Raw genomic sequence first — 16811 nt, forward strand, 5'->3', positions numbered from 1 at the left:
GACACCCAAAGTGTCAGAGTAGAAATAATTTTAATACTGCTCCCCCATAGCATGCCAGGTAATTGGAATGATTTGTTTCTTGCTGATCACATCAGTTCTTCCAACAGCATATAAAAGTACCTAATAGCTTAGTGTTTAGTAACAGAATGGTAGTTCCTTTACACTTCAACCAAACATTTTACTTTGAAGTGTGTTCTATTTTTTTCACCAGAATTAACCTATGGACATTAACTTCATTTTATTTTTTAATTTTTTTTGCAATGTACACATCCAGAAAATCAACAATAATGTTAGCCTTTATAATGTTGGATGGGTCAGAATATGAACTCTGGAGAAGTTTCTGGGAACTTTGTCTAGATCTTATACACCTGACCTTCCAACATTATCAAGATATGTACGTCTCATCCATATCTAGAGGAGCCCATAGTATCTTGAACTCTGCAGTACGAGAATAAAAGTTTGCTTTTGAACTGAACAAGTATTTGATGCCTATTATCATTATAATAATTATTCAGGGCAAGGCTGTGGCACTTTTCTCTCTATGTTCCTGCTCAGAATTGACCCTTTCCAAGTGGCCTTTGTTTTATCCTCTTAATCCTCATTCCCAACTGTAACAAAGCTGTATGTATGTACATGTATGTACATGTGACTGTGTTTGCCTCATTCGTTATTTCCCATTCCTCTCTCCTTTCCCTCTTTCCATTGTTTTCCGCATTCTGTTTCATATTGTAAGCTCTTTAGAAGCTTCTAGAGAGCTGTCTCTTTCTGCCTATATAACTTTGTAAGGGTCCAGGTATGCTAAGGGTGCTGAGAGGGAGAGGCGTGGTGGGGAGGTCAGCATGGTGTGGGAACTGTGGTGGAGCCAACCTGCCACAGCAGACTCTGCACCCACACTGTGCCAACCTTCCCCACTGTCTCATCCCCCTCAGTTACCAGCAGCGACCTTCGTATGGGTAAGCCAGTTAAGTAATGCTGCACCACCTGGTTCCGCCCCACCAGATGCTACTACAGAACAGACAACACTGATCTAAATGGAGAAACAGTCCGACTTTAAACATGACAACCTCCTTTTTTCCTATATGTGGCCATATTGTTGAGGAAGAGAATTGGTTTCCATTGCCACACATTTGGCTGCTTTCATAGCTCAGCTGCTTATGTAGTTCCAGCCACAGTCCCACCAGGCTTTCTGATCCTGTCATTCGCCGTGGCAGTGAAAACCCACAGATTAATTACATGTCATGGAAAGGACTGCGGTATCTTTGTTCAAACCTTCCAAATTCACAACTAGTCCATTTCACTGCAGTGGGGCTATGAAAAAGATGGTGAATGACAGATCATCCTTAAGTAACCTTTCATTAATTTCAATACTTTTTCGTATCTGTCATGTTATGATAGGAAAAAAGGTTCAAACTTATTCCACAAAAGTGTCTCTTTGGAAGATCCCCCACATCCCCATTTTTAAACAGAAATACAGTGGTACCTCGGGTTAAGTACTTAATTAGTTCCAGAGGTTCGTTCTTAACCTGAAACTGTTCTTAACCTGAAGCACCACTTTAGCTAATGGGGCCTCCTGCTGCTGCCGTGCCACCAGAGCACAATTTCTATTCTCATCCTGAAGCAAAGTTCTTAACCCGAGGTGCTATTTCTGGGTTAGTGGAGTCTGTAACCTGAAGCGTATGTAACCCGAGGTACCACTGTAGATCAAATTCTGCAAGCTACCAGTCCATGGCCTAGTCGAGCACCCTATACTAAAATGAATACCACATAAATACAGGCATAAAAATATTTTAAGAATGACTCCAGTGAGAGTTCATCTTGCATAGTCAATTTTACACCTTACTCAAATACTTGGCCCTTGTGAGAAAATCTTCTTTACTCTCCAGGAGCTTATGCCAAAATCAAAATGCCCATGATACATTTTGCAGTACATTTGTGTAGCTGACATTCAAAGTAGGAGAAAGAATGATGACTGGTAAAAAGGTAAAGGACCCTTGACATTTAAGTCCAGTCCAGTCGTGGACTCTGGGGTTGCGGCGCTCATACCGCTCTATAGGCCGATGGAGCCGGCGTTTGTCCGCAGATGGCGTCTGGGTCATGTGGCCAGCATGACTAAGCTGCTTCTGGAGAAACCAGAGCAGCACACGGAAACGCCGTTTACCTTCCCGCTGGAGTGGTACCTATTTATCTAATTGCACTTTGACATGCTTTCAAACTGCTAGGTGGGCAGGAGCTGGACCGAACAACGGGAGCTCACCCTATCGCGGGGATTCGAACCGCCGACCTTCTGATCAGCAAGCCCTGGGCTTTGTAGTTTAGTGGTTTAGAATGATGACGGATATGAACCCAATATCCCACCTCCAGACTTTATCCCTCCTGTCCCTCAGTGTGTGCATGCATCACAGATGGTTTTACATGAAACTCAATAATAGAAAACAGTATCCTTCACATTGGAAAAGTGGAACGAGTAGGATAGTTCACTCTTAAGTTAATGAATGATGAGCTTCATTCATATCATTATTCTATAATGACAACAGCAGCAAATACTGTTCATGTGGAGTGAGTGTTGGGCCTGCAATTTCCCCCCACAAATGGGACCAACAGCAGGCTCAGCATGTTTGTAATGAAGTCAGGTGAAACAGCACCAGGATTGGGGAGAAAAAGCTAAATGGTTCCTCCCTCAATGGTGCTATACCAATTAAGAAAGCACTTCTCCAAACTACTTTGAATGAGGGAAATTTGATGACAGATCTACCTATTGTGTCGAAGAGGATATAGTAGAGTTGGAAAAGATTCAGAAAAGGGCAATCAAAATGGTTAGGGGAGTAACTTCCTTATGAGGAAAGGTTGCCGCGTTTGGGATTTTTTAGTTTAGAGAAAAGCTGAGCAAGAGGGGACGTGATAGAAGTTTATAAAATTATGTATGGCATGGAAAAAGTGGATAAACATTGTACTCCCTCTCTCGTAACACTAGAGCTCATCCGGTGAAGTTGAGTGTTAGAGGATTGATTAAGGCTGTTTGGTCCAATATGTCACATATCCTAAGACCCCCTCATCTGCTCCTTCTTAAATTTGCTTCTGCACAATGGTGCCTGCAAATTGTTATAGCTCTGCATCTACACATGAGATGTCATCTGGGGACTTAAGGGCCAGGTATTGTCTTTGTATACAATGGAGGAAAAGAAAGCAGAACAAAGTCTAACTGGGGAAGTTGGACTCCCTTTTGGAGGAACAGATTTGTGTTCACTGTTGCATCCAGAGTTGCAAACAAGTCGGTGTGCACTACCTGAAGCAAAGTGTACCGTTGTAAACTGTGGTTGCAAAAAGCTGCTAAAAGTAAAATAAAAATAAATATCAGGGCAGCCTGCTATTTACTGGCGCAGAACGCAGATAAATTAAATATTCTTTTGTAATCAGATTAGCACATGAAAACAGTCCCTGTGCATAAGGGGAAAACACTTCTAAAAGACTTCTAGTGAGATATTGCCAAACGCAACACTAATCAATTGGGACTGGCATGAATGTAAGAACCTAAGGAGACTAAGGGGCATTTTTTGATTCTTGCCACAATGTCAGCAGCTGGAAAATGCATCTCTTGTGTCCTGTTTGCCATGTTAAAAAACAATCCACTTTGGATTAAGTGCAATAGTCACATCATCATAATACAAACAATAGTTAGAACACATTTGATTGCATTATTAGGACAATTAGGATGCAATGATATTTTTTTGATTAATATCCAGTGGTGCCAGTTATTTATCATATGTGCAGAGAAAATCAACCTGGTGTATATTATTTTCCAAGCACATATAGATGCTTTCTGGCTCAAAGCAGCCCCTCTCCAACCACATTTTTAAAATGGCAAGCTTTGTATTGGTATTTGAAGCCAAATGACATTATTTTCCTCAGGGCTCAATACAAGGCAGGGCTCAATCCACCTTTCTGGGACCTTTTGTAAAAGCCTGGGGCCAGACTTGGACCATGCCAACTAAACAGCAAAGCTGAAAGGTGATCAGAGGACGCACAAACATATTTTCACTTCACCCTTTTACCACATGATAAACCCTTGCAAGCTCACAGGTTTCTGTTGGCTGCTTTCATGGACATAAGAAACCTCTGACATTTCTACCATCAACAGTGGCCAAACCTGCATCAGAAATTGCACTTTGGCGTGAAAGGAGCTGTTCTATTTTAGCTGAACCCACGAGGGTTGCAACAGTAGGAAACCATTTTGCTGCCTTAGTTTCGAAGTATAAACAAGCAGCAGACTTGAACCATATTTGAGTTAATGCTGCTAAGGTTTAAAGAAGGGACTGATGTAAGTGGCGAGAGAAGAGAGAAGCAGGCCTTCTAAGACCATCATTTCTGGAGGGATCTACCTGTTTAAGTTAATTGATCAGCACAGGGGTTAGAACAAAAGAAGTTTCCTAAAGGATTCAGGAGCCCCTACCCTGTTCTCCCACCCTCAAAATGTTTTTCAGGATCTTATTTAGTCAGCACTAGTAGAAAGTATCTTCCTCCATGGGGCTGAAAATGCCTCCAAGTGGGTTTGGAAATTTTGGAACAAGGGATCAACAAATGGTGATGTTATATAGTATATATATAACTATATATATATACTATATAATATGGTGATGTATATATAATACATTTTCTACGTTACTGCAACTAATAAACATTCCAGCACTGAACATTAACCCTAATGTGATGTACATATTTATATATTCTTCATTTTCTAGCAGCAAGATCTCTGGTCTCCATCATATCTGCATCTTAAAGGCCAGTGGGGTGTAGTAGTTCTAGCTATCCTACGACCTGGGAATCCGGGGTTCGGATCCCCACTCAGCCATGACAGGTGACCTTGGGCCAGTCACATTCTCTCAGCCTAACCTATCTCACAGGGTTGGTGTTGGGATAACCATGAGGAGGAGGAGAATGGGAACCATATATACCACCTTGAGCTGCTTGGAGGAAAGGCGGGATAGAAATGCAATAACAATAATAAATAAAACAACTTTTTTTTGAATGCAATGGCCAAGATGTTTGGGCAAATCATCAGTGTTTGGTCTGTGCATAGACTTAGGTGTCCTCATTATACATTCTTATATTGCCTACACAGTACTGACCGGGACTGTATAAGTAAATAGATAGTTTTTAGAAACTGTATGCATTGCTTGCTTTTAAACAGGATTCAGGTAAATGAGAGTCAATTCCAAATTTTCCCCAGTAAACTACATTTATTATGCCAGTTCTAATTATCATGCAATCTAGTGGTTTTAAGGCTTATGTTTTCCACACCACTGGGCATCACAAACATTAAAGCATTTTATACTGTAATTATACATCAATGTTTACACTTGGTTATACATATATACAGAAATTATTCACACCTTGCTATTTCCTTCCTTCAAACCAACATAATTTTACTATGAAAGCAGCTTTTTAATAAATGTTATAAGAAATACAGCAAGGCACAATTTTTAAAAATGTGGGGTTTTTTTTCTGATTACCACCTCAAGAAGCATTGTAGAAAACCAAAATGTTGTACTTAATTCAGTAGAATGTTAACAGTTCTTAATATACAACACTGTGTAGTTGTTTCTTGAAGTGTTGCATAGATTAATCTTGTAAAATTAAAATGAAAGGATGCATTTGTATTTCTTTTGTGTAACTTCCACTGTGTTGATTCAAGAGCACGAGGGCTTTTCCTTTCGCTGCAATCAAATAAAATTCCCATTCTATAACATAAAATACTTTCAATAAACAATATGCATTATACACATAAAATATCAAATTTAATACATAAAATAGGAGAATAACTGACTTTTACAATTCAGAAATGGTGATCCAGAATAATAATACATTCTGTGGAACTGCAAAATCATTTTTAAAAAACCCAAAAACTTTGTGGCTGAAACGTAAATACACGACATACACATTTGGAAGGGTAAGTTGTTAAGAGGTAGCTTGGGAAAGAAATCCACATGAAAGCAAATGGTTTTGTTACAAAGCAAAAGTGAAAATTGAAACAGGACCAGCATATGCATCCTGGCCACAAAACCAACATGGACAAATCACAGTTGGAAGGAAAATTTATCTTGGGAGTCAAGTGTAACAAAAGGCAGTGATACAATGGAATTAGAGGTCATCCCAGAGTTTAGAGGATGAGCCTGCACTTGAAATGCAGCCAAGTTTCTAAAAGAAAAAGAAAAAGGTAATAGCAGGTTACATGAAGTACATTTTCATTTACAAAACACAAGCCTGTTTCAGACCAACCAAAAATAGCTACTCCATGACGTCATACCAATGTACTTATATGCAAAAAAAAAAAAAAAGAAATGACAGGATACGAGCAACAATTTTTCACAGCCTGAGGTTTAAGTCACTATCAGAGAGATGTCTTTTTATTGATGTAGAAACCTCATTGATTTTTATAAAACAAGATTTAGTTTCAAAAGGCACAGGGGAAATAATCAAGCCTGACCTTTTCCCTCCATCCTGTCCTTTCAGGTGCCTGTGAACTTACCTTCTCTGCCTTTTGCAAGTGTACCAATCAATAGGAATGCATGACTCAATAAAGGCCAACCAACCAAAATAATCTCCAGCCCTAAACCCATTACATGGAAGGAAGTCCCATTAAAATCAGGGGAACTTACTTCCAAGTAATCTGTTTAGGCTTGGGGTGTAAGTAGGTTACACAAACTATTTAAGTTATCATTTATAGCTCTCTGAAGAATAAAACAAGTGAGTCAACAAAGTGAGAGGACTCATGCAAACAGTTTGTAAATATAAGATGCTGCATTAATATATTGTGAGAGCAATGAGTGCTTTTTCATTAGGTAGAACTTTCATGGCCTGGAGTTTAGGGTTAACCTATGCAACAAAGAGTCAAAGCTTATGATGAGGATTATGAAGAAATAACCGTCAGAATACAGCTAAGAGATTAGTACAAAGTACCTCTCTCAAGCATTTCCGAGGTGGCACTCCAGGCTTGCATTATATGCCTTCCAAATTAAGTGGAAATAGCTGCTTCTATCCAGGTACCTTCAGCTTTGATCTTATTTGCTGTAACTGACCTCTCTATTTTTATAGAAAATGGTGTTTGCACAAAATTGTATTAAAAAAAAGCAAAGCACAGGCATGTGGTTTGAACTGGAACCTAATGCTTCATTGGGAAGTTTGTAGCATGCCTGTTCTTAAAACTTGTAGTAGTGGGCTTTCAATTAAAAAAGCCTCACTCTAGGACTCTATGCATTTCAAACATCTAAACTTACATCGATATCAGGGAATTAAAAAACAACAACTGGTTGGCTAGTTGTGACTAATATGCATAAATTAACTTCAGTGGGTCTGAGTACAATTCAGTTGGGTACTACCCAGTATTTCTGCCTGGAATCAGGCATCCCAGAACAAATTTGCTGAGATATGTGATTGTCTGAGGATATATACTGAAATGAAGGATACAGAAAACCCCCCACATATGAACTGGAATCAGTCACCCAAGAGGGTGATCTTTGAGTGGGATCTGCCTTATGCAAATGTGTTGCCTCCATGACTGTGCTCCATGTGTACAAATGGTGGCCAGTTCTAGCACTGTTGGGAAGGGGAGATGGCTCAGTGGAAGAGCACATTCTTGCATGTAGAAGGTTCCACCTTCAATCTGTGGCATCTCCAGCTCAAAAGATGAAGTAGCAGGCAATGGGAAAGACTTCTGCCAGAGTCAGAGGAAACCATGCTAGACAAAGGGAACAAATATTCTGACTTGGTATAAGGCATCTTCCTATGTTCCTTAAAAAATTCTACAGGTGGGGAGGGTCATGGGTCATACTCAACGCAACAACAGAAGAGTGTGAGATCTCATCTGATTTGTATATTTATTCTTTGGAAGCTTTCACCTCCATGAGGAAATTAAAAACAACAACAGTAGTGCAGTATTAAACCACACCAGATGACAGGATAGAATTATCACTCCTGATATAGAACTTTTCAAAGCTGCTATTACTTTTGCTTAATGGTCAGTTTTATAGCACGGTGCTAAAAGAATGAAATTACAACTTAGATACATTCAGTGGCAAAATAGATTTGCTCACAACAGCTTTATTCTGGCTTGCAGCTGGAGCAAAAATCATGTGAAATTAGTTGAGCTACGTTGGTAAATATGCATACTGTCACCTTTGCGAACTGAGTTTATTTTTAGGGTACACATATACCATAGATAATTTTTCTCTTAAGTATCACAGCTCCACATAAAATCACACATTTTAATGAGCTTAGCAGCACAGGTGCTCCAGGAAAAAAAATAATGGTGTTTGCCATTTATCTTTCAAATTAAATAATGTGTTTTTAAATAGTAACTTTTTTCATAATACACTTATGGGAACAACATTTATCTGTCACATTTTAAGAGATGTATTAGTAATAAATGTAAATTACCTTTGGAAAATCAGTAATTAGGCTCATCAAAAAAATAAACAATCTGCCACCAAAAAGATAATCTTTAGCATAGTTAAGTATAATAACTGTTATTTGAATAAGTTAACAAATTAGGATAGATTGCCTCTAATTCATTTCCCATAGCATGAGAGATGAAGTTAAAGTATCGACTAAGCTCTTACAGTGGGGGAAAGGGACTTCTAGAATCCATTGAAAATACAGATACCAGAGCCTTCGGCAGAGAGTTTCCTTTCACTGTAACATAAACAGTACTCTGACCCAGAGTTCCCCAGCAAAATGCGCCTGGACTTCCACACATAAAGCCATCTTGAGGCTGCAATCCCACAAACAAGGGCAATCTTAGTGATCTGCAGGTGTTGTTGGATTATGACTCCAAGTATTCCTGAACACTGGCAGTGATGGCTTGGGCTGATGAGGTTCTTAGTTCAACAATATCTGGAGGGCAGTATGTTGGCTAACCTTGCTATACAGACTAACCTGGGAGTATGCCCCATTGAACTCAGTGGGTCTTACTCTGAGTGAACGGGCAGTGGTAGGTCACTTGAATGTTAACGTTATGCTGCTCACGCCTTTGCACAATTCACACAAGCGGGTGTTTTCAGAGGCTGAGCTGGCTGTAGCAGCGACTGCACTGTCTCTTAATCTCAGGAGTTCACAAGCAGTTGCCGTGTTGGAATTTCTCCAGAATAAATGGTGCTTGTGTAAAAACTGCAAAACTGTTTTCGCTACACAGAGTGTTGTTAAAATACAGTGTGAATAAATAGTAGTGTTCTGATCACAGATAATGAGGTGGAAAAATGGGCCCATGGGATGGTACTTTGTCAATGCTGGATAGCACAAGAAATGAAATAAGTTCACAGGAGCAGAGGTTGCACTGGAAATACCAATTTTCTATGGACATGTTCCCCAATCCAGCTCAAATTGCACTTTAAAAGGCATTTATGAAATACTAAATTCAAATGGGGGTGCACATCAGGATGTGTATCCCAATGAAAGAAATTTAATGCATATAAAATATCCTCCTTTAGATGTACATGTAGTTTATGCTCAGAGTTCCTGAACCAGCAAGTACTGTAATCCACACAGGGAACTCCGAAGCTGGACTAGGGCATATAACATAGATTTATCATCAAAACATTGTCTATCTTTGCAGAAACAAATGGTAAAAAGAGAAACCTGTGTTTGTCTTTGGCAGGGAAAAAAGAATCACAGAGACCTGTGGCACTTCAAAAATCATTATGTTTATTGTGACATAAGCTTTTGTAGTCCAAGAAATATTAAACCACAATAACAATAGAATCAGATTACATATGTCTACTCAAAAAATAAGCCTGTTGAGTTAAATGAGGCTTATTCCCAAACAAGCATGTATAGGATTGTAGCCCAAAGGTACTAGTCCTTAAACTGCCGCAGACTCTTTCAACACAATCCTTTGCAGAGTTAGGCCAATGAAATTAATATTCCTCTCTGCATTTGATCAGGGCGTTACTTGATTCCGCTGTGGTAGAGTGTTATGTATATATCCTGTGTTACAGAAATGGTAAACATTGTAGTTCTGTTGGAACTCTCATGAAATTGCTGTGAGTGCTTCTCCCTTAACTGTGTCATCCTCCTGTTGTTTCTACAGCTCAGGGCAATGGGGGTGCAGGATCACATCATACTTGGGCACCTGCGAAAGATACCACTATCCTCTTCCAAGCTGCCCACACAGTACTTCAATAGAGAAGGGTCATTTTTCTATTTCAGTAGGGCAGTTTGCATTCCCATATAGCAATCACCAGAAAGGAATAGCTTTAGATAGTGCATTTGCATGTGCTGTTCCTTTCTCCTGTCTTACATGTTTTCTCCAGGCATTTAAGAAACTGACTAATCTAATGTGTGTGACAGAGCAGAGAACAGTAACAAGTGTACTTGCTGAGTTGCAGAGTGCTTCCACTTATGTAGGCTTCCTGTGTGATGCGGAACCCTGCTTTTTACAGTGATCTACATCAGTGTTTCCCAACCTTGGGCCTCCAGCTGTTTTTGAACTACAACTCCCATCATCCCTGACTAGCAAGACCAGTGGCAAGGGATGATGGGAATTGTAGTCCAAAAACAGCTGGAGGCCCAAGGTTGGGAAACACTGATCTACATCACACAGGAAGCTTCCAAGTTACAGGAAACACTCCAATGTAGACAGCCACAATCCAACTCACTGATGGGGATGGGGATGAGGGTGGGGGCCTAGTGCACTCATTGCTGTCCCCTGCCCTCCACAAATGTGTTAAGCCATTTTCCTGAATGCCTACAGAAGGCTGTAGTGAGTTGGGTAACCTAGAACCAAGAGAGCAAGTGGAGATCCTCTCATCTTAACTTTCCTTCCCCATCAACAGAGGTAGGATCAGCTATATTCACCCTCATGGTGTGGACTAGTTTGCTGTCTCTGAGCAGAGTTACCCAGATAGGAAGCAAAGGGCTGTTGAGGAAAGCCCAGAATATACTAGGTGTAACGCTCAGTTTCTCCCATCTTCCTTTTCCCCAACATAGTGGGGAAAAGTATTGCATCTCTTTTGAATCTGCTTCCACTGATAACTGCTGCATTGCAGAAAGAAGATTGCTACTGATTTCTCTTGGATTCATTGGGTAATTTTGCATAGTACAAATATCTGAGGAAATACAACCAAGAAGTCTGAATCACACAAGGGCTAGTTCTTTCTTTCTTTCTTTCTTTCTTTCTTTCTTTCTTTCTTTCTTTCTTTCTTTCTTGAGCACAGATTGAGCCAAAGTACAAAATGAATGCTGTTCACATCAGCTGAAAATAGTATTTAACTAGCTGCTTTTCACAGGGAAGGAAATATGTGAAGTGATCAGCTAGGGATCAGCTCCTGCTTTTGTGAATCTTGACAAATAAAGGTAGTGATTTGAACGCATCTTTGCCATTCTCAGCTGATGCTTGTTTATCTGAGTCTGTATCTGTATCTTAAACATAAAAGAAGTGGCCTGGAATGGTTTTTAATTCAAGAGACACAATGCTATGATCTACTCGAAAACTCTGAAAGGCCACACATTTCCTGCTTCATTATAGTCATGTCAGCAATAAGCAAAGATCGTAGTGTTTAGTACCTACCTCTTTATGAAACAACGTGTGTGTCCATGGAGGAATACATTCTACCTCTGTGTATTTATGTGCCTTTCTTTGTGAAGATGCAGGAGGTTTTCTTCACATGTAAGAGTTTTAGTGTCCTGGTGCAAAACACCCTTCTCTTTCAAGTGATCAGGCGTTAATTGAATGGCTTCAGCTGAGGCCTTTATAGAGGAAGCAAAACCTTCTTCAGACCTTGCGATCCCAAGTGGCTCTCCGAGATGATTTTCTTTAGAGTTATTTGGGAAGGAATTCAAGACTGGACATTCATTAGGGATGTCCAGACTCAAAGATTCACTAGCATAACTTAAATTATCTGATATCATCTGGCTAAGAGAGCCAGGCATGCTGATGTCCATCTCCTCACTTAAGAAAGAAAAGCCACTACATTCAGCAGATGTTTTAGGTTCATCTGTTAAATCCAGGGCTTCGTATTTTACTTCCACTTCACTGTCAGGAAGATATCCCTGCTGTTCCACTCGTTCATCTTCAGGACAGGCTTCAAAAAAGCATTCAATATTTTCCGCAAAGTCTAGAGGGACTGGAGTGCTGGTCTTTTCTTCAACATATTTAGTTACCTCCCCACAGTCACTGTCATGAGAAGAAAGTGAGAGGTACGAATAAAAATCACCTTTTCTAAGTTGAATGGGCCTGTGAGAATGTTCTAGAACCTTTTCCCTGATCTGGGCTAATGAATGTGGAACAGCTGGTTCACTTTCAGGCTGAGACTTGTTCTTTAAGGCTGTTGAGGCCATGTCAATTATCTCCATCACAAAGTTGTGCACTGAACAATCCTCCTCATTTCTTTTATCAAAAGCAGCAGTTTCACAGCTACAACAGGAATCACTACAGCCAGCTGATGCATTTTCTTCTGCTTCATTTGATTTTAAAGATGCACAGCAATCTCCGCCATGTTCACTAATTCCTGTTCTGCTTTGTTGATCATTTGGCAGCGATTCTGGTAATGCCATATCTGAACTTTTCATATCCGAGTCAAATTCTGTAAAAGGTTTTATAATAGAATGGCCTTCAAACTGAATATGTTTTTTATATTCTTTCTGAGAGCTGGATATTTTTGACAATTGAGCTGGCTCTTTACCATCCATATGTGAATCATCCGAACTATCAGTAAATGCTTCACAGATACAACATTCATTTTCACTTCCTTTACTAAGTGGGCTAACATTCATGGCAGCAGTTGAAATTTGAATATGTTCTTCCTTTGGACTTTCTTGTGTAATAGTAACATTTCCATTCTCCATGTCATCCACAAAGTGATCTTTGGAAACTTGAAAGCCATCATTTTTCATTTGCCTTTTTGTCCCTGACTCATCATGGCTCTCTGATGTGTTCTTACTGTTGCCATTATTTTTTGAAAGCTTGCGTATGGAATCATTCAAGAATTTTTCAATGCTCAATGAATCTTTTGCTTTCAAAGTCTCATTACTTCTTAAATTCTTACAGCCCTGGATTTCATCATCCAGATTGCACTTTCTCTTCTCCTTTGTCAGATTAAATTTTGGTCTGATCCAAGTGTAGAGTTCATTCTTTATGTAGTCAAGTCCTGAAATTAAATTGCAGTCTTCATAAATATCCTCATCAGTTGCAATACTAGAATCATCATCTTCATCTTTAATGCCTAGCTCTTCCTCAGTCAAGGTGAGAGTAGAACTTGATAGCAAATCACTATCATCTTCATCATCAGTGCAAGCGGAGGTACAGGAAACATTAACAATCATGCTAACGTTGACATCGCTCTCATCAGCTACCGACCGACTGAGGTGTTTTCTGAATGATGCATTTGAATCTGGTGCTTTATTTCTGTGCAGTACAATATCTTCAGAGCACAAAGACAGGTCATCACTGCTGCTTAGCTCAGTGAGAGAAGCCGGTGAATCTTCATTGATAGAAGACGCAATATCCAATGACAACTGGCCAGCCAAGGACATTCTTTGAGAAGTGCTTTGGAGCGTGATATCAGAGATGCTACGCTTTATTTTTTGGTCTAAAGGGCTCTGGATATTTTCCAGACGATTCAAAAGGTCTAAGGTCCTTTTGCTAAGTTCCCCAACTGAATCACTACTTCCACTTAGGTCTCCAGAGCCATTGCAACTAAAAAGATCTTCATTGCTTTTGTAGGGTGTTAGCCAACTCTCCAAGGATGTGCTACGATGAAGCCCATCTCCACTTCTAAAAACAGTCGAGCCAAACAACTCATTTGTCACCGAAAGGGAGTCTAAAGAAGAGCTATGAGATAAAGTAGGGCACAGCTTTGCATTTGTTGGGTCGCTCAGTTTCTTCAAATCCTCCAAAAATTCACAGCGTTTGGGGTCTCCATCATCCAAGTTGGTTGAGAAAGCAATCTCATCTGTAGATACGAGTGGCTTGAACTCTAAAGGTTGATGTTCCGATTTCAAGGGGACTTTATCAAAATAAAAGCCATGAAGCAAACTACCCTGCTTATGTGCGTTTTCTGAGTTTGATTGTTTCATTATCATTGGTAGCTTGAATTTGGAACCCTGAAGGTAAGAATAGTCATAAAATGTAAAGACATTGTGTTTTCCTTGTTGCAACTCTTCTGAACCCTCAGAGTCCTGTTGGGCGATGCTGCCCAGGCTTTTAGCTCTGTCGCTGGACTTTGACTGGGAAGTATTTAAGAAATTAAAATGGATCTCCCCATCCACTTGCTTTAAATTTTGTTTTATCACATCAACTATATTCCCTAACTGGGAATCTGAAATGCTAGTCACAGAATTATCCTGCTTTCTATCAGTATCATTTTGCAAATGGACATCAGGATTTTGGATAGCTTCTGCCTCACTTCCATTGACTGTTTTATTCTGACTGTCAGAATGCCTACTTACATTTCCGCTGTGATACATATAATTCTGTGGGCTTGTCAAAGTGGTCCTGCCCATTAGTTCTGGCAAATGTTTGGTTGGTGACAACAAAGAGTTCTTATTCACATGCTTCTTTAAAGTGTCCAAGTGTGTAAGTGTGAAGGATTTGGATGTCTTTTTCATTAGAGAGATATTATTTTCCCCTGATAGCTCTACATTGTGAAGGCTGTACACTTGGTAGACTTGTGGACCTGGAGATGCTGTGATGCTTGGGCTGCTGAGGCAATTTTCATGTACAGTGGGATTTTCCTCCTGTTTGGGACAGTCATTATTACCACATGCTTCATAGGGAGAGTTCAGTTTTGTGTCATCTTGCTTCAGTTCTTGATCAAGCTCATTGAATTCCTCATTAACGCTAATCAACGTATTACTTATATCCATTTCATCCCATTCTAGTGCATCTTCATTTGTACCATTCAGCTCCATTAAGCTTGGATCGATAACATTCAGGGATTCCTGTTAAAAACAGAGAAATAGAATAATCAGTTAAATCACAAACAGTACATCCCACCTCCATAACTGAAAGTCAATACATAGTTCCTTACTCCTTGTAAAAAGCCCATTTCTCATCAGTTTTGCTATGCTGCATAAAACAAGAGATAAATTACTGAAATACAATAAAGAACAGTAAAGAACAATAGGTAAAGTTCAGAGTGTGGACATAGAAAAGCTCATTCAGATTCTATCTTAGCTATGAAGTTCACTGGGCATTGGGCTGCTAAACTAGAAATCTAGCAATAGCGGTGAGTTCAACAGAATCCCTCATACCTGCTTAACCAAGGATGAACCGCATTAAAAACAGCAGTTCCTTCTTTCTCTAGAATCTAGGGGTCACCATGCACCATAAACTCCAGCTCGTCTAAGCTTCAGCCTATTCTGCCTCGTCCAATTAGTGGCTCCCAAACTCAAGGTTGAGGCTGCTGGTATTGGATCTGGTGAGGTGCCAATCTACAGTGTATTTCAAGGACTCAACTGTCTGTCTCCCCACCCATAGCTACAAACAGGATCAGCACCACAAACTCCTCAGGAAACTGGTGCTAGTTTTAGGATGCCTAGGATTATCTGTGTAGAAGACAAGATGAGGTAGGGGGTTTTTTTTTGGTTACAATTGCAGCTGGAGAGCCAAGGTTAAACTTCCCCTACTGCGTGCTGCGGTCCCACTCAATGCCCCTCCTGCCCACTCCAGTAATAAATTTAGTGCCATATCTAGTTTGGCTTTTAGAGACAGGGAGTGACTATTCTAACTATAACCATGTAACAATCTGAGAACGACAGAGGAGACTGTAGAATCCCCTTCATGCTCAGATACTAGGCCAGTACTGAACAGTCAACCCAATGTATAACCTACCGTACATGTTTTTGGTTTGTAATACAATATGGTGGTAATAGTATAATGCTTCTCATGGCAGCCATGATGTCCTGAGCAACACCACACTAAAAGAGGAAGTCTCAGCATGATTGCTGATGTCCTGAGACATGTGGCTACCTCTGTCAGTTTAGCCAGGAAGTCTTTCTTAAACAGAAGAGTGACCAGTACACCAACAGAATTGCTAGTATGCCCCCATTCCCCCAACATAAAATACTAACATTTCAACCTGGCTTTATCAAGGGAATTTCCAATCTGGAGGCCAAATGCTACACAACCCAAACTGGAAGATGGACTTTGGGTTATGTACAATACACTGAGCATTAGTAACAACAATTATTCAAAAGATTATCTGTTATCTGAATGTGAAAGCTTATCTGAATTGTAAATGTATGGGAGGCCAAGTGAAAAAGTAATATTTTAAAATTCTATAGTATTTTAGATAGGGAAAATGCTTATATCCTGACTTTCTGCCTTAATATGAGGTTAGTCACCGCTATCCATTCCTCCTTGAGGAAGATGCAACAGACCTCTTGCCATGTGCAAGAGCTCTACTAGAAGACTCTTTGTAAGCGGTGGTGGTGGAAAAGAAAGGGGGGTTTTTTTGCAGCCATCACAGTCATGGGGTAGACCCTCCAGCAGCCTTTAGTCAGTGTTCAGTTGGATTAGCTTTGCTATCACACCTAGTGGACATCTTGCCATTCATCACCTAAGCTCCACAGAAAACCGTTGACCTTAACCAGCAGGAAAGGACTCTCAGGAGTAATTACAGCAACTGCACAATCTATTTACCCATTCCAGAGGTGCAGGGGCGGAGGAAGGGGACGGGGCGGGGGTCCTCCCTGGGTGTCACCCCTCAGGGGGTGACAAAATGCTGAGCGGCACTCACCGCGGGGCCTGCAGCACACCCAAGCCACACATCTCTCCTGGGAGTGACGTGGTGGCTTGGGCACCTGCAGGCTCCGTGCTGCCC

General features: G+C 40.3%; 1 protein-coding gene and 1 long non-coding RNA gene across 4 annotated transcripts in view; one reads left to right on the forward strand and one right to left on the reverse strand.

Annotated features, from left to right (window-relative positions):
- The window catches only part of LOC307204550, a 56471-nt gene that overhangs the window by 23177 nt on the left and 16483 nt on the right, over positions 1–16811 (forward strand). The window lies entirely within an intron of this gene.
- AKAP6 (A-kinase anchoring protein 6) overlaps positions 5215–16811 on the reverse strand; it is a 251417-nt gene continuing 239820 nt past the window's right edge. For all 3 annotated transcript variants that reach the window (XM_079954227.1, XM_079954226.1, XM_079954225.1), the window contains exons 13-14: positions 11558–14928; positions 5215–6192 (exon numbers count right to left, since the gene is read on the reverse strand). In XM_079954227.1, the coding sequence (XP_079810353.1) occupies positions 11599–14928 (3330 nt within the window). In that variant the 3' untranslated portion in view covers positions 5215–6192; positions 11558–11598. The remainder of the gene's footprint in view (positions 6193–11557; positions 14929–16811) is intronic.

The sequence above is a fragment of the Podarcis cretensis genome (genome assembly GCF_951804945.1).
Source record: "Podarcis cretensis genome assembly, chromosome: 1".
Taxonomy (NCBI): domain Eukaryota; kingdom Metazoa; phylum Chordata; class Lepidosauria; order Squamata; family Lacertidae; genus Podarcis; species Podarcis cretensis.